Below are 25,820 nucleotides of genomic sequence, written 5' to 3' on the forward strand. Positions count from 1 at the left end.
CCTGGACCAGTTTTCTTTTAATACTTCTGCAATTCTTTTTCAAATGGCTGTCTACTAAAACTGCTTTGTGTAAAACATCTTCTGTATATAAGAGGATTATTTTTGTTGGAACTTTGCATTGTTTTCCGAAGTGCATAGTTTTCCAATATGCACATTTCTCTAATATGCAAATGTCTGAAATTAATAATCATAATTTAATAATAATTTATTAGATTTGTATGCCGCCCCTCTCCGAAAAATTATAATTGACAAATTGATTGAAATACAATTTAATTCAAACAGGTAAATATTTCAAGTGGAATCAGGTAGTAACCCTACTGAGTGGATTATTCTTCTACAAAATATAGAATAGGCATTAAAAGAAAATCAAATGCCTTCACTTCTAAATGGCCACAATTTTCACTTCAGAACTTGTGAAAAATATTGTTAAAGCCAATTTCATCATTACCAATTCAAATCTTCCAAAATGAAGGTTCATCCCATAAAGAAAGCAATTCTATCTGAACTCTGTCCAATTAAGTGCTTGTCATGGAAAAACAAAGAGAAAAAAAATCCCCTCACTTTTATTCCACCCAAACATGGAAGAAAATAAAATTGCTAGAATGCTCCCTTATCCAATGATTTAGGTTTACATTGTGTAAATCTATCTGAACATGTATGAAAAAGAATCTGAGGGGTAGCTACAAAGCCAGCAAACCAGTTTTTTACCCTGGAAGGCTATTGAATTGATAGCTTATGAATAAATTCAGAAGTTGGAACGCAAGACAAGGCAAGTGTTTCTGACAGTGTTTACAAACTTCTTTTGCAGCACTATAATAATAAAAATATTATTCTAGTTTTTGACAAGTCAGAATGGAACCAGAATAATGAAGTTCATTTTATGAAAAGAACTGAAGCTTTCATACTACACTGGTCAAAAGCTGCTTCTGAACTACTTAACTATGATTAAGTTTGTCCATATGTCATGCAATTAAAGAGTCTTCATCACATCATTTGATTGCTATACAAATAGAATACAAACCTCATTTTCATTTGCAAGAAAACAACCAAATTCAAAGAGCTCCAAGGACTCCACAGTTCAACCGTGAGCTACAAATATTTTCTATTGGTATCGTTTTTGCTTCCTGAGAAGAGGCACTTAGATTGCCATTTAAAATGTAGAATTCCATTTAAAATGTAGAATTCATCTTTCAAGCAATCTTTTCAACAAATCTCCAAATCAGTTCAGATTTCAAGTTGATTGTTTCATGATAATAATATAGATGGCATTGAAAACAAGGAAAACCAGCTTTAAACTGCAACCCTAATCTAAAACTAAACTCAATTGGACATAGAATTCATCTTCCATGCCATTCAATTCCTATTGGTTAGCTTGTTATTTTCTTAGCATGTTGAAAGTGGAACATTATGGAATGCATATGAGTAACCACTATGTAGCTATGTACATAGCTCCTGATTTTTTTTGGATACTTCCCATTTTCATACTATTTCCATCATATCCAGAAGCAGTAAAAAAATTGCTAATTTTTGAGAATGGAGCAGGATCAGTGATCTGCAGTAAGAAGAAAAAGTGGGACAACAGTTCCCAAATGTAATCTCGGGCAAAGATGTCTCATTATCTGTATTCTGCCTCCTGACTGATTGTTGTAGAAGAGGGGACAGGCCAGTAGCAATGTGAAAAAGGATATTTTTAGTCCCAGAAGTCATTGTCTGAATAGTTTAGGTCTCTTGATTATATTGGTGTTGTTGCTATTTCGCTTGAGGAAAAAACTTGTTACAAGAAAGTAATTCAGAGAAAATTATTGAATACTGATATAAATGACATAGGCATTTGATTTCATTAACAATGATAATTGGTTATTTCATATCACGAGCCTTGCTTTCATTCCTAGACACTTTTGATTTTGAAACATTGCTTCAGACAGTTAGCTACTGTAATAGTAATCATAGGGTCGACCCATAACTGATTAAATAATTTAATGTACAAATTGAGAAGAAAAAGTTGCCATGCTTTGAGTAAAGAAGTCTGCATGACAACACTAGATAACCTACAAAACACGATATATCCAACTATATTTTTTGAAAATTGAAATACAGTGGTACCTCATGATACGAACCCCTCGCCATATGAGCAACCCGAGATACGAACCCGGGGTTCCGAATTTTTTTGCCTCTTCTTACGAACGTTTTCCGTCTTATGAACCCACCACCGAGAAGCCCCGCCGCCCGGCTGTCGCATTTTGAAACAGCCGGGGGGCTTCTCAGCGTACTCCTGAACCCGAACACCATACCCGAACTTCCGGGTTCGGCATTTGGGAGGCCGCCAAGAAGCCCCCCGGATGTTTCAAAAAGCGACAGCCAGGCGGCAGGGCTTCTCGGCGGCCTCCCAAACACCAAACCCGGAAGTTCGGCAAAAGTTCGGGTTCGGGAGGCCGCAAAGAAGCCCCGCCGCCCGGCTGTCATTTTTTGAAACAGCCGGGGGGCTTCTCAGCGTCCTCCTGAACCCGAATGCCAAACCTGAACTTCCGGGTTCGGCGTTCAGGAGGCCGCCGAGAAGCCCCCTGGCTTTTTCAAAAGGTGACAGCCGGGCAGCGGGGCTTCTCGGCGGCCACCCAAACCCAAACTTTTGCCAAACTTCCGGGTTCGGCATTGGGAGAACGTTGAGAAGCACCTGGCTGTTTCAAAAGGTGACAGCCGGGTGGCGGCGTTTTTTTGCGGGTTTTTTTCGTTGCACGCATTAATTCATTTTACATTGTTTCCTATGGGAAACAATGTTGCATCTTACAAACTTTTCGCCTTACAAACCTCCCCCGGGAACCAATTAGGTTCGTAAGATGAGGTATTACTGTACTATATATAACATTCTTTACATATATGCATTTACCAAGTCTTTGCATTATGGAACAACATGTGAACATCAGTCACAAAATGTGATTGTAAGTCAGTTCAGGAACAAACTACTAAGAGAGGGGGAATTATTCAGCCAGTATTTGTTGTAGTTATTTGATAGGTTGATATTGCACCTATATTTGTACCTAAATTGTATTGCCTCTGTTTTTATTGTCACTGCAAACTTGTGTGATGAGGAAGGCAATGAAGAAGTAGTGATCCTAAATTAGGAATTACTGATCCAAAGTTATCAGCTGAGTTTCACAACTTGGACCTCTGCTCCTATCTAAGCATGTTGATGTTTTAAAAAGATAACAAGCAGAAAGTGGAAAAATGGAAATTCTCTTCTCTGGAGGGAACATCAGCAAAAGGTTCAATAAATGGGTAGCCTGGGAATGTTAACATTAGGAGGTAAGGTTAGTCACCAACCCTACCAAATCCTACATTTTCAACCGCCATGCCCTTAAAACGGGATGCAAAGGGTTGATAACATCAGACGTTCCTTTTGTACCGAAGTGTCAATCACTCAATAGGTATCACAGGCAGCTTTATAGTTTTGGAAGAAAAATGGGCGTTCTTCCCAGTTTCCCATCGTCAAATACTTTCCCTTTAAAAACGCAGCAAAGACGGGGGAGGGAACAAACCGCGACTGTTTAGAAATTGTGGGAGAAGCGCTTTTTAAAGCGGTCGGCTGGATCAAATGCGAAGTAGCCCCAGAGTTTTAAAAGTCCCAAGGGCGAAGCGGTGTGTGTGTGTCCAGGTATTGTTTCTCGCTGGTTGGGCGACAGATCCCTTTTGACGCAGCCAGAGGAGCCTCAAACTTAGCTTAGCAACCTGGTCCTGCAGTAGCCCGCAGGGCGTTTCCGTGCGGTTGCTTGTTCCCTCCCCCTCAGGTCCGCCTGTATCCCTGCATTCCGTGCTGCCGTAGCAGCATCTCTCCAGCTCTCTTCGCTCCCTCCCTTCCCTGCCATTCCCGACAGCTTCCAGCCTCGCTTGCCTCTCTGCAGCTTCGCTCGCTCCGGAGCTTTCGGAGGGAGGGTGAAGAGGCCGCCATGTTGGATCCGGTGACTTCAGTGAGAGCAGCCGGAGCTTATGCATGAGGCTGTGTGTGGAGTCGAGGAGGGCGGACGGTGAAAGAAGAGGAGGAAAACAACCGCGGCGGGGGAGAGGAAACGGCGGAAGGAGGTCGAGGGAGGCGGAGTGCAGGCTATTCCTGTTCGCCACCCGAAGAAGATGCCCTAAGCATGGTGGACCCAAAGGCGGGCAGCATCTTTTCATCTCTTGCCCTAGAAAACAGCAGTAGCAGCAGCAGCACAGCATCTTTTGGAGGAAGCGCGCAAGCCGAATGGGAGATGTGTATGGATTGAAAAAAAAAGGGAATTAGCCTGTCGGCCTGTCAGGAGAAACAAGGAGCTGGAGGACGGTCAAGCGATATGGAGAGGATTTGCTAGGATTATTACCAGCCCAGCCTACCTTCCTTCCCTTGGCTTGGATGTGCTGATAACCATATTTTAAGAGAGGACAATTATTACTTTCCCCCTGATTTAAAAGAGGGGTGTGACTTTCCCCCTCCCCTCCACATGCTCCCCCTCCCCAATATATTGGGGAGGGAGGTTAAGGAAATTGGGGCTATACATTATTTTTTGGCATGGTGAAGAAGAGTCTTAATGGGAGATTGGCACTGCTTGCCCTAAGAGGAAGGATTCTCTTTCCGAGGACTTTTCTTCCTCTTCCTCTCTTCCTCCCACTCCCCACTTTCTGAAGAGTTGCCACTGATGCATTTTCTAAGAGGTGGTGGAGGTGGAGGTGGAGGTGGCGGAGAAGGTGGAGAAGAAGGTGGTGGAGGTGGTGGATATTCTCCAGCACTAGATCTTCAGAGTCCTGGGCTTTTTCTTTTTTGCCCTCCCGCCTTCAAATAGCTTTCTTCCTCTGCTTCTGGTTGCTTGAAAGTGAATTGTTGCTGCAAATGGAATGGGGACTTTACACTTTAATGATGCAGAAGGATTCATTTCGGGATTGAGTTTCATGATCTGAATTTCGAATGAAGGAGAAGACCTTTCAAAATCTATATGGATGACAGAAGAGTGGGCTCAGTCTTGGGATTAAATTTTAATTATTATTATTTAAATGTATAAAGTATATATTTTCTCTTTTAAATGTTATTAAAAGAGATTTTAGGGTAATTATTTTTCTGTAATACTCTGTATATATTGTACATGTGTGTGTGGAAAGACTGACCAAGTTGCAGTTCTCAGAATTGCTGTCCTGAGATGGATTATACGTTCAGCACCATTTTTAAAGCACTGACTTTTCAAAATTCTTTTTATAAACTGTAATATATTCTAATGTGCTAGATTTGTCAAAGATAGCACAGAATAATAAAGAAGGAAAGTCTGTTAAAAACTGAAGCAGCCATGTCTGGAGAGGTGCGCTTGAGACAGTTGGAACAGTTTATTTTGGATGGGCCAACTCAAACCAATGGGCAATGCTTTAGTGTGGAAACCTTGTTGGATATACTCATCTGCCTTTATGATGAATGTAATAATTCACCCTTGAGAAGAGAGAAGAATATTCTGGAGTTTCTAGAATGGGGTAAGTTTGACCATATACTCTTAACAATTGCATGTTTCTCCACAATGTGTTCATGTTTTTGTGACTTATATTTATGCTAGTGGTTTATATCAATTGGTATTGCTGTTGATAAATACGTTAGGTATGCATCTATTTTATAGCTTTTAATTCATCAGTAAACATAATTTTATATTGGGAATATCTGATTTCAAGGAGTAAGGAGTTTTAACTGGTCTTGGTCCTTGTCAGCCTATGTAAACCTGCCTTTTAAAGGCCTAATGTAGAAAGATGATAGAAAATACTCTCTTTTTGAGTTGAGATGTGTGTATGTTGGGGGGAAATAATGAAATCACTATTTTTTGTGTATTATGTAAAAATAATGAATGTGCAAGTAAGATATATTCTAAACTACTGTTGATTTGCTGTGCTAGAAAACAAAGGATCTAAGTTTGTTTTTGCTCACCATCCATAGTGATAAAACAGGCTTTTAGAAAACTGAAATGTCAAACAATTGGTAGCCAGATAATATTGGCATGATGACAAGGGTGGTTATTTATTTCCTTCTTAGTACATAATAGTTAAGACTACAAGAGTTGAAGTCACATGAGAATAGTTATTGTGTGACCTCCGAGCATTAAAAACATACTGTATATATTTGAAAGGATTAAAAAAGGTCTGTAGGATGATATAGGATTTTTACAACAAACTGTTTGAAGGTAGGGAACATATAGTGGTTTTTCTAAGATACTTGTATGAAAATATCTGAAAGAAAACTATTGTGTTTATATCTCACAATCAAAAGAAGTAAAACTGATTGAATTCTCATGCATATTTCATTTAAAAATACTTAGAAAGTTAAAAAATTATCTGCACTTTTAAACAGGTTTATTCAATATCACAAAGTTATCTAGATCTAGTGTATAGCATAGTGTGGTGGGGTGAAATGTAGTGTGTTTTAGGATGACAAACTTAACAGTTGCTTAGACGTTATCCCTGAACTTTTTTGTAGTCTTTGAAAACATTTCTTGCTTGATAAAATTGCAGCATAGTTGTCATTAATATATATATATATATGTGTGTGTTTTCATTTATATTTTTAATAAAGCGCCTATTCTATACATGCCCACACATAAGCATACATATTCATGGATACTGTATAGGATATAATTATATAGTAGACAATGGATTTTCAGTTATATCAATATTAATGTGGTAATAACCACATATGTTGACTGTAATATCTGTTATATTTTGGGAAGTAAATGTGTTGTTCTAGCTTAATGAAATAACTTTTATTATTTTATTTAATATATTTGTATATACTTTTCCAAGTGCCAAAGCATATGGAAAACACAAAACGTTTTTTTCAGAATTATTACATTAATCAAGCACTAAGGGTGGATACTGCTGAAAAATAAAATATTAACATATGTTGTTATTAACATAATAATTAATGCTTTTTCTGCAGTTTCTACATTATTTTCTTTTCCCATGTTTTTTGGTGCCAGACATGCATTGTACATCCATATACACGGGATGGGAAAAAAACAGTAAGATAAATAACATAGCATTGGCATAACTTTTGTTCACTCTTACAACATTTCTGCCACAAAACCTCCAAGGTAGTTTGCATATAAGCAAGAACAAACAATGAAAAGAAAAAGAAGGAAAGTTAGGTATTTATTTGGGCCTTACAATGTTTTCATGGCAGACTTGAACAGAAACATTTCAGGGACAGGTGGTATCTGATAAGATGGTCTCACTTAGTAGAGGAGATGGAAGAAGCTCTGTTTTCCATTTTCCCCTCTGAGGTAGCCTAATAGAATGACTGTTGCTGATTGTCAGTTGAAGGACAGTATCAAACACAACTGGACTCTCCACAAAATCTATGAAATGGCCCTTACTCACTGTCTGCAGGAGTCCCTTCATTGAATAGGATGGGATGGGATGGGAGGAGAGAGGAGAGGAGAATAGAAAATAGAATAGAATAGAAAATAAAATTCTTTATTTGCCAAGTGTGATTGGACACAAGGAATTTGTCTCTGGTGCATAAGCTCTTAGTGCACATACAAGCAACAAGCAATAAATCATAATCATCAAATACAATCATAAATCATAAGACACATATCATCAGCAGTAAGAATAAAAATGCAGTAATTTATCTGTAAATATAAATGCAGTAATTTATCTGTAAAGTGTATAGAAATGTTCATATAAAACAGTATTTTGGACGATATATTTAGGTAACAATATTTATTTATTAATTTATTTATTATTTGGATTTGTATGCCGCCCCTCTCCGAAGACTCGGGGCGGCTCACAACAAGTGAAAAAACAATCCAATACATAATCCAATTAATTAAAATATTAAAAGTTTAAAAAAACCCTATACTAACATACACACACACAAGCATACCATGTATAAATTCAGCGGGCCCAGGGGGAGATGTTTAGTTTCCCCATGCCTGACGGCAAAGGTGGGTTTTGAGAAGTTTACGGAAGGCAGGAAGAGTAGGGGCAGTTCTGATCTCCGGGGGGAGTTGGTTCCAGAGAGTCGGTGCCACCACAGAGAAGGCTCTCCCCCTGGGGCCTCCAACCGACATTGTTTAGTTGACGGGACCCGGAGGAGGCCCACTCTGTGGGACCTAATCGGTCGCTGGGATTCATGTTTATGTTTAATTTAGAATGGACTTCGGGGTATGTTGCCCTTTCTGTTTAGGATTCATACTACATGCTAAATCAATTCCCTGTGGAGAGATCTTCAAACATATTTTTATCAATTGATGTATTAAAGTAAACATTAGAATTAACATTATAGCCATGCAAATTTCCTATGCAGTTTTGAATTCCTTCAGGAGTTGCATTTAGCTTGGTCATTGGAAATTATACAGTTTATAATTCTCCATTATTTCAGACCTGTAAGTATTTATTATGGCAGAATTGGTGGGAAAACAGAGAACTGGCAATTTATTTTTTAACCAATGTAATTATTTTCATAATCTACTTTTGATTGTATATGTACGTTATATGTAGGTATTTTTATGGAAAATGACATATTCAAAAATGCTTACTGTTTTTGATGTGGAACTATAAGTGACAAAAGTTCGATTTTTATAATTTGCTTTACCTTCTGAGGAACAATCTTGAAAATACAGTATATAACAATTTTGGTGTTAAGCCACTGCACAATAGTTACTTCATATATCCCATTTATGTAGGATTATTTTGGGCTTCACTATTATTTAGACTAAAAAAGTGCTTTCTTGTAATAAATGGAGCCTGGAAAAATGTGAAAGGACTAAGTATGTTGTCCTTTATTTTTACTTTGTCACTGGTGACTGAGTAAGGAAATATATTACAGGATGTAGAAGATAAAATGAAAAACTGCAGCAGAGAAGAGATGTTAAAAGTACAGTATATTAATACTTAATGCAGAACACTTTTAAAAATGAGATAAGGTATCAGCAGGATATCTTGATTTTAATTGAAAACTATAGTTAGAAAACTTTAAAGGCTACAGTCTTAATCTTATTGCATTAGTCACATTCATGTCAAAAGGACTTGTTCCAAAGGTATTAAATAATTCTACTTAGAATTCATGTATTGTAATATATTTAGAGTACTTCAATCAGTTTAAATTTTATTAAATATGTATAATACAGTAACCAAGATTATTAATAACTATATTGAATTTTATGAACTAAAATGTAAGACAATTATACTGTATCTTCATTATTATGCCATTGTTATTTCACTGGTAATTCAGTAATGCTGCTTAATTACTCATCTAATTCTGAATATTTTAAACTTCAGTCTTTTATAGAGATTTAGTAGCTTTTAATAATATTATCTGGAAATTATATTTTGTGTCCATTTCTTAAATTTAATAAATTTATGGGTTTAATTGGAATTGGTAATAGATAACTTTATCAAAGTACAGAAAAAATAAATTAAAATACAGTATATAAATAGATGATTTTAAGCATGTATTTCATATGATTATAATTTCCTCAGGATTGGAGGATGATATACAATTTTTATATGGTTACTTATACATATTTACCACATAACTAATTTGAGATTCCATCCATTTACATTAGTACATTTAATGTGCATATTAATTAAATTTTTGCTCAGTCATAAATATGATTTAATAAAGATCTGGTTTACCTTGTACTGTAAATATTTAGCATTAAATTGTAATTGATGGAAAGCAATGGGAGTATCCCATATGTGAACTTTAGATTGTCAGTTTAAAGTTACAATTTTAAGTAAGAATAACAACTAGCAGAGCAAACATGCAATTAGGAATATTACTGTACTAGCTTCAGCATATTATTTTCCAGTGTTTTTTGGCCTAGTCTGCAACACACCTACAGATTTATTTTGGATTTGTCTTCATAGGGTTTGCTAAATTCTATTTAGTGTTGGAAGATATTCCTGAGTGTCTGACTTAGCTGTCTCTGGGACTGTATGAGCACATGCATACAGAGATAGCTGGAAGCAGCTTCTGAAAAATCCAGCAAGCTGGAAAAAGACATGTCAGCTATAAAGATTTTAAAAGTAGCGTTTTGTATTTACTTCTGTATATTCTGAATCATCTCTATGGCGCTACTTGCTAGTTTCATAATTGAGTTTTAATTTCAAGAAACCCCGTGCTGTTCCATGATGAACTTTTTTCAGATCCTTAGACTGTAGTCCTTTGCATATTTCTCTAGGATTTAATTCAAAAATAATATACATATGATTGCACTGGAAGTAGCCATTTCTATGAGCTCATCTGTGATGAATTTTATAAGAGTTAGTTATATTACAAAATGCCTTGAAAATATTACCATTATGAAAGTCCTAATCCGTACATACACAGTTATTCATTCTGAAAATTATTTTGACTGCAAGGCGACCAGTATTGAAAGACTTTATAGTAATGGATCTGCGTTCATCTAGATTTTAAATTTTAAATCTGCTTATGTCTCCTAGGAATCAGTGGGAATCTGGGAACCGTTTTCTCTTTTTATGGCATAGTTTAATTTCAAAGGGAAGAGAGTAGAGAGATCAGTAATATGGCATTGAAATCTCATTGGTCTAGTGAAAAGTAATTTAAAGCTTATGAACTGCTTCAATAATGAGAAGGAATTAAAATGAAGGCTAAGAAGGAGAGAGAGGCAATATAGTATGTCAAGGCAGAATAAATGAAAAAGACCTGAAAAGCCCATTCAACTTTAGCTAAAGGTTTTACTTTATGGTCTTTGGAAGAGATACAAGGGATGCGAACATTGTAACCAAACATTATCAGAAGCCCTGTTTTTCTTAAACTCTTAGGGCTTCTCCCTCCTTCTCCATCAATTATTAGGATGTTTATACTTTTAATGTATTGAAATGACCAGAATATTTTCTTTTCTTGAATTTACATGTGGAGTCTGAAGTTTTATTTAAGATATTTTATGCTGAATTGTATGAATGGTACCATTGTTGAATGGTATATTATCCATATAAAATCACAAAACTGAAGGGACATTTAATCCTGTCTTTTGCTCAATGTGAAATCCAAATGAAAGTAAACCTGACAGATATTTTTACAGCTGCTGCTTAACTGTAATGTTACAAAAAGTACAAAAAGTTTTATTTGGGCTTGTTATGTATACTGGTGAAACTTGAAAAATTAGAGTATCGTGCAAACGTTCATTTATTTCAGTAATGCAACTTAAAAGGTGAAACATAATATATGAGAGAGACTCATTACAGGCAAGGCAAGATAGTTCAAGCCACGATTTGTCATAATTGTGATGATTATGGGGTACAGCTCATGAAAACCCCAAAAACCCCATCTCAGTAAATTAGAATATTACATGCGATCAATAAAACATGGATTGTAAATCAACACAGACTATGGAAACTTCACACTGGACCTCAAGCATCTTGCTGTGTGTGCCTCTCCATTCTTCTCCATAGTCTGGTCCTTGGTTTCCAAATGAGATGCAACAGTTTCCACAGCCTGTGTTGATTTGGGGAGCCATGTCATCTACTGGTGTTGGTTCAGTGTGTTTCATTAAGTCCAGGGTAAATGCAGCTGTATACCAGGAGATTTTGGAACACTTCATGCTTCCTTCCGCAGAGAAGCTTTATGGGGAAGCTGATTTCAATTTTCCAGCAGGACCTGGCACCTGTCCACACTGCCAAAAGCACCAAAATCTGGTTCAATGACCATGGGATTACTGTGCTTGAGGGGCCAGCAAACTCACCTGACCGAACCCCATAGAGATTCTATAGGACATTGCCAAGAAAAAGATGAGAGACATGAGACCAAACAATGAAGAATAGCTGAAAGCTGTTATTAAAACATCCTGGTCTTCCATAGCACCTCAGCAGTGCCACAGGCTAATAGCTTCCATGCCATGCTGCATTGGGCCATTAATTGCTTTATTGAGTACATATGCATGCTTATACTTTTCAGAGATCCAATATTGTTCTTTGTACAGTGCTTGTTTTATTAATCACATGTAATATTCTAATTTTCTGAGAAGGAGAATTTGGCATTTTCATGAGCTGTATCCCATAATCATCACAATTATAACAAATCATGACTCTAACTATCTTGCCTTGCATGTAATCAGTTTCTCATATATTAGGTTTCACCTTTTAAGTTGCATTACTGAAATACAAATGAATTTTTGCATGATATTCTAATTTTTTTCATTTTATCTGTAGTTCTTTAGATTTATTTTAACATAAAAAATGGATAACTGAAACATCTTAATTTATAACTATAAATAGCAATTTAGACTTACATATTGCTTCATGGTGCTTTAGAGTCCTCTTTAAGTGGTTTATAGAGTCAGCGTATTGTTCCCTACAGTCTGGGTCCACATTTAACCAACCTCAGAAGGATTGAAGGCTGAGTCAACCTTGAGCCAATGAGGACCCTGGCTGTGGGCAGAGTTAACTTGAAATACTACATTCTAACCACTGTGTCACTACAGCTCTATACTATTTTGCAGTATAGACCAGGAGTCCTCAAACCTTTTAAATGGAGCCAATTCAGATTATTGGGGGACTGGACCGGCTGGGTGGGCGTGACTAGATGGGCATGTGACTGGGTGGGCATGGGCAATTTAACAATCCATTAAACAATGCATACAAATTAAACTTTAATTTGTTTTGCTCTTGGGGGTGTTTATTTGCTTTTGTCTGCATGTTGCTCTATTGATTGACTTTCCCTTTTTCTAGATAATTTTTTCAGTTGTTTGGGAATCTAATGGTCCATTTCAGGAAACTCAGTTTTGCAGCAGTTTTTAAGCATAAAACATATCAGGAAAGACTTAATGAACTCAATCTGTATAGTCTGGAGCCCAGAAGGGAAAGGGGGGACATGATCAAAACATTTAAATATGTTAAAGAGTTAAATAAGGGAAGTGTTTTTAATAGGAAAGTGAACACAAGAACAAGGGGGCACAATCTGAGGTTAGTTGGGGAAAAGATTAGAAGTAACATGAAAAAATATTATTTTACTGAAAGAGTAGTAGATGCTTGGAACAGACTTCCAGCACACGTGGTTGATAAATCCACAGTAACTGAATTTAAACATGCCTGGGATAAACATATATCCATCCTAAGATAAAATACAGGAAATAGTATAAGGGCAGACTAGATGGACCATGAGGCCTTTTTCTGTCGTCAATCTTCTATGTTTCAACCTCAAGGAGCTTGAGAAATCTCTCCTCTCCTCTCCCCTCTCTCTCTTTCTCTCTCTCTCTTTCTCTTTATCTATCTTCTGAAGTTGGGGAGGTGAAAAACAGGCAGTTTTTGCCCGTTTTTTTGGCTTCCTTGGGCATCTGTGCACTCCATTTTTATCACTCCCACCTCCAACAGCATTCTCCAGGCCAAAATTGTTGGCCTTACCTTTTGGCTCCAGCATGAGGGTAAGAAGGTGGGCAGGGTGATGTTGGCAGGGCAGCCTTGTGGTCCTGCACGGTCTGGATCAATGACTTTGGTGGGCCATAGTTTGAGGACCCATGTACTGTATAGGTATTCCTTGATCGAGGGCCCCAATTAGGAACAGAAAATTGTTAAACAGAGCAATAATTTAAGCGAGACATCTCAAATCACTCAGTGAGTGAGATATCATGTGATTGTGATTTGCAACTCTCCCTGCCAGTTCTCCATTGACTTTGCTTATGAGAAGTTATCTGTGAAGGTTGTGACCACAGGATGCTGCCAAAATTGTAAATGTGAGGACCTGAATCGCAATCATGTAACCATGAGGGTAGTATGAAGGTCATAATTTCAAGGATGGGCCTTAAATCACTTTTTTAGTGCTGCCGTAACTTTGTGGTTAAAGAAATGGTCGTAAATCAAGGATTTCTTAAAAGGATGGTGTTCTTTGTATTAATAACTTTTTCTCCATTAATTTAATTTGTTTTAACTCTATTCTGACACATTGTAAATACAAACTGCAAAATGTTTATTTGTTATTTTTATAACAGATATACTACAGCTCAGTGTTGTGTATATGTGTGCACACAAACATGCACGCTTACAAGCATATATAAACATATGTATAATGTTTGTGGACATCAGTATGCTCATAGGTTTTTTATTTATTTGTCTTCAGCAGCATCTTTATTTACAGGAATGGATGGCTACAGCTCAAAGAATTGTAAGCCACCCAGAGTCACCTGAATAAGCTGGGCAGCCATAGAAATTAAATAAATAAACTCAGCCATTTGTTTCTCTGTTGTCTTCTAAAAAGATAATAATACAGCATGTAGAAGAAGAAGCTTTCTATGAAATTAATGTCTTACATCTAACCATGCCCATGACTGTCATTTTGTGTGTCAATATTTTTATTAACTTCATCTGCTGCTATTTTGATAATACTGTAGACCTATTTTTCAATTGTTCATGTCATTGTATTACATTACATCATTGCAATACCTTTTTTTTAATCACTAGTCTGTACAAAGAATAATTTAGTACAGGGGTAGGCAAAGTTGGCTCTTCTATGACTTGTGGACTTCAATTCCCAGAACTCCTGAGCCAATTATGCTAGCTCAGGAATTCTGGGAGTTGAAGTCCACATGTCATTGAAGAGCCAACTTTGCCTACCCCTGATTTAGTATTTTCACTTCTGTGTTTTACTCATAGGAAGAATATGAGTTTCCGAGTGATTTTTAGAAATACTGTTAAAATTATATTAAAAGTGTAGGTTTTTAAAAATGTCTATACTATTTAAAGCAGAAGTCCCTAACATTTTCCGGCTTTGCGGGGCAGGAGAAGGGATGGATTCACACAAGCAGTGGGTTCATGTGCTTGCATATGCGCCCACCACTCGCACAATTGCAGATGTGTGCGCTTACCTGCCACTTGCATGATCCAGTTCTAAATGAGCCGCAGCCTGGGGATTGGGGACTCTCTGCTTGAAAGTATCCGATTGGAGGAAATACTTCTAATATAGCACTTCCTAATTATGGTTCAATAAAGTCAGCCATAGGCAATCTCTTGATAATTTCAATATTTTGTTTCTTGTTATTTTATACAGAGTTAAGAAAGGAGAAAAAAAATCTGTTCGGTCAGAGCAGTATTGTTCCTTGCTTGTACTGCCAGTTAAGAAACCTTTTTAACTAAAAGTTACTGTGTATAAATTTTTCATGGAATGAAGCTTAATACGTATATTAAAACTGCCTTTTTATACCCATGCTATTTGAATCAGATAACTATATTTAGATCTGAATAGAACAGCATCAAATTCTAGGAATTAAAACAGCACTGAGTGGGAAATACATTTCCCCAAAGTTTATATCCCACTATAAACATTAGAGAAATCTAGCAGATGACTTCAGTAAAACATGAATGTATATTTCAAATACCATAATGCTGATAATCCCTGATGGTACCAGCCTTACACTTAAAACGTTCTCTGAAAACCTGTTTTTATCAGCTTTTAGAATATTACCAGAATGAATGCTAATATAGCTTTGAGAGACAGGCTATTTCATAAAACATGGGACCACCAGTGAAAACCTGCTCACGACTCTCTCAACCTTCTAACAGTACTAGTGGACTCTCAGTAAATTTGATCAAAAAGAATATATTGAATGTATCAGTTGGTGTTGGGAGTGCTCGTCGTCCACCTCTGGTAATGATAGATTCTGAGGAGGATGAGCCAGGCCCATCTTGGTACCCTGGCCCAGTGGTGTTGCCAGCTGATGCAGAGAGTGAGAGTGAGGGAGAAATAGATCTGGATGAACCTGAAGGACCACCAGAGGGGGCAGATATGCCAATGACAGTAGAGTCTGACTTAGAGAAGGAGGAGGAAGATCTGGAGCTTTTGCTAGATGCCCACTTTAGAAGACTAAGAAAAAGACAAGAATACTTGTATGGAGAAAGGAAGTAGTCTTTAGTTTGTTAACTCTGGGGAATTGTTGACCACTTCCTATAGGTATTTAAAGGTGGCGCATAGGTAATTCAGGGTGGAATTACAACATTTTGCAATGGAGTCGAATGATGATTTGAGGTCTCAGCCAGGTTAAGCTAGCCACCTATTATTTTCCTGCTAACAATCCTTGGAGAAAAAGTGCCTTGTCTGCTGAGAGGCGTGGAAGCTATAATTAGTAAGTCTGTGAAAATGTAGATTTCTTATCTCATGAAGGAATGCACCAGTAGCTTTGATCTTTGGCAACAGCCTGGCCGCAGAACTGTTATATTTTAATTACCCTGTGCTGAGAAACTTGCCAAGATTATATCACATGCATGACTTTGGCTTGTAAAAATGGGACTTTATATATAAAAAGACTGATTTCAGAATATCAGTGAGTGGATTCCTCCGTTGTTTTCAAGCTGCGTAGGCCAGGATAGAACAGTTGGAGAGGGCAGTCAAGCAAACAAATGCCTGAGAGCCCAATGATACAGGCATTATAGCTTAATGTCAGCCCTTTGAATTGCATCCAGAAACCCATTGGCAAGAACTTTTGTGTCATGACATCCACACTTTGGAATATCATTGCCCCAGATTAAGCAGGCTCAGTCCTTTGGCATTTCATTAGGCCTTAAACATCTGGTTCTGTCATCAGGTCTGGGGATTAGGCTCATGTGGCAGAGCCCATACAATAATTGCTTTGATTTGTTATTGGTGAATTTGCTTTTACCTTCACTGTCATTTCTATGTATTTATGTGGTTGCCATTTTTTAAAACTATCAGTAATTCTAGTTTACCCATCCTCTGCTTTTCTGGCAACCCATCCTCTGCTTTTCTTAGGGGCTGGGGTTTGTTGGGGAAAAAAATAAGCAATTTCCGTGAACATCACTCCTTTGCCTGACCCTTTTCCAGCTGCCAGTGTAATCTCATTGCTCTCCTTGTATTCAAGAGCAAATAGCTAACAGTCCTTCACTTACTGTATTCATTCAGTGACATTTTCCAAAGTTACAGCGGTGCTGAATGAAGGGGTTTGGGATCCATGTCCAAAGTTACCCTTGTTGGAGTGGCCCTGCAGTCATGATCAGAATTCAGGTGTTTGGCAGCCCACCTGCATACTCCCTGTTAGTGACTGCTTCACCTTTAATAACAACAATAACAACACAAGAGCACGCAATAGATACAAACTAAATGTCAATAGCTCCAAAGTAGACTGCAAAAAAATACGATTTCAGCAATAGAGTGGTCAACGCCTGGAATTCACTACCAGACTCTGTTGTTTCTTCCCCCAATCCAAAAATCTTCAACCTTACATTTTCTACAATAGACCTCTCCCCTTTCGTAAGAAGTCTGTAAGGGCCGTGCAAAAGTGCACCTTCGTGCCTACTGTCCTATCCTACTGTCTTTTATTCTTTATATCTCTACTTTATATTTATGTTTTGTTAATACATACTAGAATACTATACTTGTATGAGAAATAAATAAAGAAAGAAAGAAAGAAAGAAAGAAAGAAAGAAATTTCAAATCCTCCCTCTTGCCTGTCTTCTCCCATCTATACCTCTTTGGCTGCCTAATACCCACTGGCTCTGCTACCCTTCTGAGCTTCTCTAATCTCCTCTCTTTCTGTAGCAATTCCTCTTTTGCTTGACCCTTCCACTCCCATAGCAGAGAGAATGGATAGGAAGAGATTTCTGGAGAGTACTATAAACTGCTTGCATAGCTTTCCTATGACTGCCACCCTTGAATTGCACTTTGATTGCAGTGTTTTGAGATATGCAAGACAGGAGCATCCTAAGGGGACAAGGGAGCGGTTGGGAGGCAAAGATTAGCCAAAGGTGTGAAACTGATTAGTCTTATCTCTTTCCAGCAGGAAATAACAATTGTCCTTATGTGACTTCTCACTGAGCAATTTCTTCTCTTGGTCATTTAGCATTTTTAAGAGTCATGAATTTGAGGTAGATGAACATATCAATTTAATTAATGAACTAACTCAGATTCAGCTGCTATGTGATGTTAGATAATTAGGGCAAGTTTCATTCAGCAATAACATGTTATACAGAATACAGAGAAATACCCTGTTCTATTGTTTCCAGGTTATCTTCGGAGATAGTCTCATTAAAAGCTCATTGCAGCACAAGGCCTGTAATGATTTAGGCTTGAGATAATGTTGCACTGCATGTCACTAAGACCTCTTTTGGGCACAAGCTCAACTTGCTTAGTGATCACTTGTACAAAATAAAATTAATTTGATAAAAAGAATGCAAATCTGTGACCTAAGTAAAAGGACAAAGCATTTTTAAAGTTCAGAACAATGAGAGAACATCTAGGAGTAGTTCAGGCAGATGACTCCCAGATCATTTGAAAGAGAAGGAGATCCTATAATATAATATCCTTAATGACTAAAGAGTGACTTACCACAGTGGACAAAGGACCGAAGAAAAAATTAACAAGGGGAAAAGTGGGCAGCCCTTAAAAATGTTACGTTGTAACATAAGAGAGTCTGAAATAATTTGATTTGTGATAAATTTGGACTGTGTTGCAAGTAATAAATCTCAATCCACTGAACAAAATCCTGTGGAAACCCATATCTAATCATCAATTTCTTTAATAATTGATAGTTGATAATAAACTGAACCAAATCAAAATCTTTTTCTGTCCTTAACTTTATCTAGTGTATCATAAATGCAAATTGAGTGACACCCGATAATTTTTGATGAATCTTAATGGGAAAAATAAAGTACCAGTATATCTGGTAAGACTTTCTCCAAGTATTTAGCCAGCATGGCAGTTAAGATCTTAGTATTTATATTAATGAAAAAGTCCTATAACTAGCATAATTAGGTCCTTTCACCCTTGGTAGTGATACATAGGTATGTAGCTGCACCTGTATGTAATGGATAATTTTTCCAGTGGTATCACCTAAATAATGAACAAAGGAAGTATCTTTCAAATGAATGTCCATCAAGTTGATTTTTCTTCCCTTTTCAATTGGGACCTCCATTTAGGAAGAAACAGCAACTGCGTAATACTGCCTCAGACTTCTGTCCTTTACTGGTAATATAGACATATGTCCTATTCAATGGTATTTAATAATACTGAGAAGTAGAATAGGATGAAGAATTCTAAACTTCATAGTTACAATCCACTATAGACTAAATAAGTGACTTCTAAAGGCCAATAATTGGAAACTTATAAAATTCCTATCCATAGTCTGCTTCTAAAGTATTTCTAAGTTTATAGAAATATTAATATAAAATTATATAGAACAATACTTATATTTATTCTTTCTGTCCAAAACAGAAGAATATTGTATTTAAATACAGTTTGGATCCTTACATTAGTTTGGAGTGCTTGGATTAGTCCTCTACATTAATACTACCAGTAGATCAAAATAAATTTGGTGTTATATGAATCAGGTATGTTTGGCCAGTCATATTTAATGATTGAAGTATTAGTTATTGATGAGAAAGCCACATCTAAGGAATCTGATTGGTATTTATATATGTGTCCATTCTATTTATGCTGTCGTTAAAATATACAGTGATCCCCCGATTATCGCGAGGGTTCCGTTCCAAGACCCCTCGCGATAATCGATTTTTCGGGATGTAGTGGTGCGGAAGTAAAAACACCATCTGTGCATGCGCGCCCCTTTTTCCATGGCCGCACATGCGCAGATGGTGGAGTTTGCGTGTGGGCGGCGGGGAAGACCCAGGGAAGGTTCCTTCGGCCGCCCAACAGCTGATCTGCTCCGCAGTGCGGCAGCAGCGAGGAGCCGAAGATGGGGTTTCCCCGTTGCCCAGGCAACGGGGAAACCCCATCTTCGGCTCCTCGCTGCTGCCGCGCTGCGGAGCAGATCAGCTGTTGGGCAGCCAAAGGAACCTTCCCTGGGTCTTCCTGCCGCCCAGGCAAAGGGGAAACCCCAAGATCGCTTGCCGCTTGCCCGTTCACCCGCCCGCCCGGCTGCTCGCTTGCCCGTTCACTCGCCCGCCCAGCCGCTCCGCTTGCCCGTTCGCCCACCCACCCGGCTGCTCGCTTGCCCGTTCACCCGCCCGCCCGGCCGCTCCGCTTGCCCGTTCGCCCGTCCGCCCGCCCGCTTCGCTTGCCCGTTCGCCCGCCCGCCCGCTTCGCTTGCCCGTTCACCCGCCCGCCCGGCCGCTCCGCTTGCCCATTCGCCCGCCCGCCCGGCTGCTCGCTTGCCCGTTCACCCGCCCGCCCGGCCGCTCCGCTTGCCGCTCGAGAGCAAGAGGGGGAGAGATAGAGAAAGAGAGAGAAGGAAAGAAAGAGATGAGAGAGGGAGGAAGAGAGTGTGAGAGAGGAAGAAGCAAGATAGAGAAAGAGAGAGAGAAAGAAAGATGAGAAAGGAAGGGAGTGACGTCATCGGGTGGAAAAATCGCGATATAGCGTTTCGCAAAGATCAAGATCGCGAAACTCGGGGGATCACTGTAGTATAATTTTTATATCCAATACTTTGTTTCTAACTGATGATCTACTTCACTAGCAGCAGTGAGAGGAGGCAAGCTTTCCTTTATCTCCTTGTGAACTTACAAAATCATCTCATGAAATGGGTTGGGAGATTTTTCACAGTAGATTTGGTGAGTAGGAAAGTAGTGTAAATTGAGATAGAAGAGAAAAAATAAGTTCCAATATGCAGTTGCATTTGTCTTTACTATACATTAAATCCTAACCCAAATTTTGTATTATTATATTTTAATTCTAAACTACTGTATTTTTATAAGTTATGAACTTTTAAAGAAGTCAATTATAACTGTGATATTACTAACATAAGAAGGTGGGAGTGTCCAAATATAAATCAAAACTAATTTCTAAATGTATAAGAGATGCAGTGGCTCTGTGACATAAAGATGCTGGAGATGGTTTTTGCTCTAGTGGCTCAAGTCTTAGCACCACATAGTGAGCTCCCATCAGTTTTGCCCACCTAGCAGTTTGAATCATGCTACATGTGAGTAGATAAATAGGTACCACTTTGGAAACTTGGTGGGGTTTTGTGCAGACGGTGGGACCTCTGATGGTGCTGGACATGTCCAGCACCCAATTAGGAGGGACATCAATGATGAAAAAAAGCCCCAGATGCCACTTGTCTTTCGGATGTGGAGCTAGTTCACCCCTGTGGTGTATCCTGGATAGCGTGCGAGTGTGAATTTAATAGACTAGCACTCTTCAGCAACCAAATAACAACTTTATAGTATGTAGTCTCCTGGCTAAATGTACCACTGCCCATAGGCTAAATAAACAAACAGATAAATCCAATTATGTGGCCTCAGGAGGAGTATCTTCTAAAATACTGACTTATGTAGTCAAAGATCTTTTTGATAACTTGTTGTGTTTTTATAGAGGAACACAGGACACAAGTAGAAACACTTCTAGCTCACAGATGTTATGCATGTTTACTCACAATTTTAACTATAATAGGCAGTAAGCAAACCTGCTTCATACTCTTGACTAGCCCTGACACTGATAATGTTTTGTTTTTTACATCAGTCGAATTGTTACTTTATTTTAGATTACAAGAGTGATACATAAATTCTTATATAATATGTCTGTATTCATGAATGGGTTGTATAGCTGCTGGGCAATTTCTTTTAATAGTTTCAACACACCCAAATGTGGGCTTGCAATTTCAGACAGAAAATGCCACAGGGCAGTTGAGAGATTAAAGCGTTTTTAGCTTGTTTGCTTTGTGTTTATTTGTATTGAAAGACAAGGATTCTTAACAGACATAGAAATGCTGTGCTATTTCATCCATCCCTTGCAAAGCTCTGCATTAAATATCCTTTTTGGGACTAATATAAAAAAAAGAATTTGTTGAGATTCCTGCATTGACTAGCATAAAGTAAACATTTGTTTTCTTTTCATTATTTGGTTTTAGGAAGGGTGGGTTTTTTTCTTCATACAAGCTTTTGGAGAAATTTATGATCTTTTTGAATTCTATCATCTTATATCTTTTTCCCCTGCAGTCAATTATAAAACTTCTTTGGTTAGTGAAATATTATGACATTTCAAATCTAATTTTCTATTTTTACTTCCAGTTATTTAGAGTAAGTCCCATGCTGGTTGCTGAAAATATCTAAGATTCCACTGCAGTACTTTTCAGCTGAAGAAGAAAAATATCATTTTAACTTTTCAAGTTGAAACTGCCAGTTTTACAGTAAACATACAATACAATACAGTACAAATAATGGTTTAGCAATGATGTAAGGGCTATAGTCAATGAAAAAAAGGCTGCCTATAGGAGGTATAAAGAGTCTGGAAGTATAGCTGATAGGGAGGTGTATAAAATGAGACAGAAGGAGGCAAAACAGATAATATATGCTGCTAAAGCCTCAAAAGAGGAAGAAATTGCCAAATCTGTAAAGAAGGGAGATAAAATAATACTATAGAGGGATATAGCATTGCTTCCAGCTGTACGGATTCAGCTCCAGTGATCTTAGAAGCCGATGTCTTAGAAGAACTTGAACGATTAAAGATAAATAAGGCAATGGGTCCAGATGGCATCCACCCCAGAGTTCTTAAAGAACTCAGATCTGTCATTGCTACCCCCCTGACTGATTTGTTTAACCAATCCTTGTTAACAGGAGAAGTTCCTGAGGATTGGAGAATGGCCAGTGTTGTGCCTATCCACAAGAAGGGCAGTAGAGAAGAAGCGGGTAACTACAGGCCAGTTACCTTGACATCAGTGGTAGTTAAAATGATGGAGACTCTACTCAAAAAGAGGATAAATCAGCACCTAAAAACAATCTTATTGGACCCAAATCAGCATGGCTTTACTGAAGGCAAATCATGTCAGACTAATCTCATTGATTTCTTTGACTATGTCACAAAGGTGTTGGATGAAGGTGGTGCCGTGGATATTGCCTACCTGGACTTCAGCAAAGCCTTTGATACGGTTCCACACAAAGAACTGATAGATAAATTAGTGAAGATTGGACTTAATCCCTGGATAGTTCAATGGATTTGCAGCTGGCTGAAGCGTAGACATCAGAGAGTTATTGTTAACGGCGAGTATTCTGAGCAGAGTCAGGTTACAAGCGGTGTGCCACAAGGGTCTGTTCTGGGTCCTATTCTTTTTAATATGTTTGTGAGTGACATAGGGGAAGGTTTGGTAGGGAAGGTTTGCCTATTTGCCGATGACTCTAAAGTGTGCAATAGGGTTGATATTCCTGGAGGCGTCTGTAATATGGTAAATGATTTAGCTTTACTAGATAAATGGTCAAAGCAATGGAAACTGCAGTTTAATGTTTCCAAATGTAAAATAATGCACTTGGGGAAAAGGAATCCTCAATCTGAGTATTGTATCGGCAGTTCTGTGTTAGCAAATACTTCAGAAGAAAAGGATTTAGGGGTAGTGATTTCTGACAGTCTCAAAATGGGTGAACAGTGCAGTCAGGCGGTAGGGAAAGCAAGTAGGATGCTTGGCTGCATAGCTAGAGATATAACAAGCAGGAAGAGGGAGATTATGATCCCGCTATATAGAATGCTGGTGAGACCACATTTGGAATACTGTGTTCAGTTCTGGAGACCTCACCTACAAAAAGATATTGACAAAATTGAACGGGTCCAAAGACGGGCTACAAGAATGGTGGAAGGTCTTAAGCATAAAACGTATCAGGAAAGACTTAATGAACTCAATCTGTATAGTCTGGAGGACAGAAGGAAAAGGGGGGACATGATCGAAACATTTAAATATATTAAAGGGTTAAATAAGGTCCAGGAGGGAAGTGTTTTTAATAGGAAAGTGAACACAAGAACAAGGGGACACAATCTGAAGTTACTTGGGGGAAAGATCAAAAGCAACATGAGAAAATATTATTTTACTGAAAGAGTAGTAGATCCTTGGAACAAACTTCCAGCAGACGTGGTAGATAAATCCACAGTAACTGAATTTAAACATGCCTAGGATAAACACATATCCATCCTAAGATAAAATACAGGAAATAGTATAAGGGCAGACTAGATGGACCAGGAGGTCTTTTTCTGCCGTCAGACTTCTATGTTTCTATGTTTCTAATAATATGCAATAGGACTGAGGCAACACTTTGAATTGCGTCCGGAAACCAATTGGCAGCCAGAATATCCTTTTGTGCAGGTGCTGAAGTGGGAAGACAAAGGATGACCATGACCATCAAGAAGGAATTTGTTATGGCTACCTGCAGACATCTGTCATGCAACTGCCCTCCCAAATTCCCACAGTTAAGCATGCATTTTAAAATAGCGTAAAGTGTGGCAGGCCAAAGACCCCCAATTAAAATGGCTTTGGCCGGACTCTGTGGTCATTAAATAAATGCTGTGGTCATTAAGTAAACTAGCGGTTCACTATGGACATAGTTTTCCAAAACCCGAAAGCAAATGTGTTGTAAAATGTATTCACATGACCACAGGATACTTCAGATGGCTGTAAATGCAGCTCTGTTATTGAGTGTGTGAAATGAAGTAATGTGACCGGGGGAGACGGGGATGACACAAATGTCAGAACTTTGAATTTTTGTTATAAGTACCACCAGAGAGGGCCATTATAAGTTTATATGGTTGCTAGACAAACAGTCATAAGTCAATGACTACCTGTAATTTATTTTTATGTTTTAGTGGTTCTGGCTCAAAGTCAGTGGTTCTCAACCTGGGGGTTGGGACCCCTTTGGGTGTCGAACGATCGTTTCACAGGGATCGTCTAAGACCATGGGAGAAGACAAATTTCCTAAAGCTTCTACATATTCTGGCACCTTGGAACATATTTTTACAATCCAACCAATCAGGCATTTGCAGTGGAAGTGTCCCTCTGCCCTTCCTACCCATCAGCTTAAAACTCTGTTGGGAGAATTGGCGCTAGATTTATGGTTGGGGGCCATGGCATTAGAAAGGTTGAGAAACACTGCTCTAAGTGAAGCAATTGATCTCATTGATAGCCAAGCCTCTCAAGGATTTTAAAAATAATACAGGGTGCTTTCCAAAAGTAATGCAATTATTTTTTTAAGTACCTTAATTTATTGAACAGATTTGCACAAACACTTAAAATTCTTTAAAGTACTGTACTGCCCTTGGGCCTCTACACATTTTTTCCAGCAACTCTGCCATGACCGATATGCGCCCTGGAAGGCATCTTCGGGGACTTCTGACAAAGTCTTCGTCACGGCTGATTGGATCTCTTCTATGGATGAAAAACGGGTTCATTTCAGGGATGGGAACAAAAAGAAGTCTGCTGGGGCGACGTCAGGACTTATAGGGGGGTGGGGCAGTGTTGGCTTCTGGTGTTTGGCCAGGAACTCCTGGACTCGTAGCGTGTTGTGGCAAGGCGCGGTTTTTGTCCATAGAAGAGATCCAATCAGCCGTGACGAAGACCTTGCCAGAGGTCCCCAAAGACGCCTTCCAGGATGTGTGGAAAAATGTGTAGAGGCCCAAGGACAGTACTTTGAATAATTTTAAGTGTCTGTGCAAATCTGTTCAATAAATTACTTTAAAAAAATTGCATTACTTTTGGAAGGCACCCTGTAGATAATAATCTCATTTTTAAGGATAAAGATAATAACTACTTTTTAATTGCACTAGAAACAGAATCTAGAGCAGCTCTCACGGTATTGATGTTATATTGAATACTATGTCATTCCTTTTAATTCGTGGTCCACCACATTTTTATCAGTTGCAGTTTCCAAATGTACTTCAGTGTACTTTTATATAAAATTATTTATTAATTTATTTTGTCAAGTATGTATTGATAGTATACAAAGATATAATACTGTTTATATACATGATACTAGTAAGAGAAACAGTAGGACAGGGGACGGTAGACACTCTGGTTCACTTAAGCATGCCCCTTACTGACCTCTTAGGCATTGGGAGAGGTCAAGAGTGGATAGTCTAAGGGTAAAGTTTTGGGGGTTAGGTGAAGATACTACAGAATCAGGTAGTGAGTTCCATGCATTAACTGCTTGGTTACTAA

At 38.3% G+C, this 25,820-nt stretch overlaps 1 protein-coding gene across 3 annotated transcripts in view; it reads left to right on the forward strand.

Annotated features, from left to right (window-relative positions):
• The first annotated feature begins 3,946 nt into the window (after nt 1-3,946).
• The window catches only part of CDC42BPA (CDC42 binding protein kinase alpha), a 164,042-nt gene continuing 142,168 nt past the window's right edge, over nt 3,947-25,820 (forward strand). For all 3 annotated transcript variants that reach the window (XM_070734330.1, XM_070734332.1, XM_070734331.1), the window contains exon 1: nt 3,947-5,481. In XM_070734330.1, coding sequence (XP_070590431.1) covers nt 5,304-5,481 — 178 coding nt within the window. In that variant the 5' untranslated portion in view covers nt 3,947-5,303. The remainder of the gene's footprint in view (nt 5,482-25,820) is intronic.

The sequence above is a fragment of the Erythrolamprus reginae genome, chromosome 1, assembly GCF_031021105.1.
Source record: "Erythrolamprus reginae isolate rEryReg1 chromosome 1, rEryReg1.hap1, whole genome shotgun sequence".
In the NCBI taxonomy this organism is placed as follows: domain Eukaryota; kingdom Metazoa; phylum Chordata; class Lepidosauria; order Squamata; family Dipsadidae; genus Erythrolamprus; species Erythrolamprus reginae.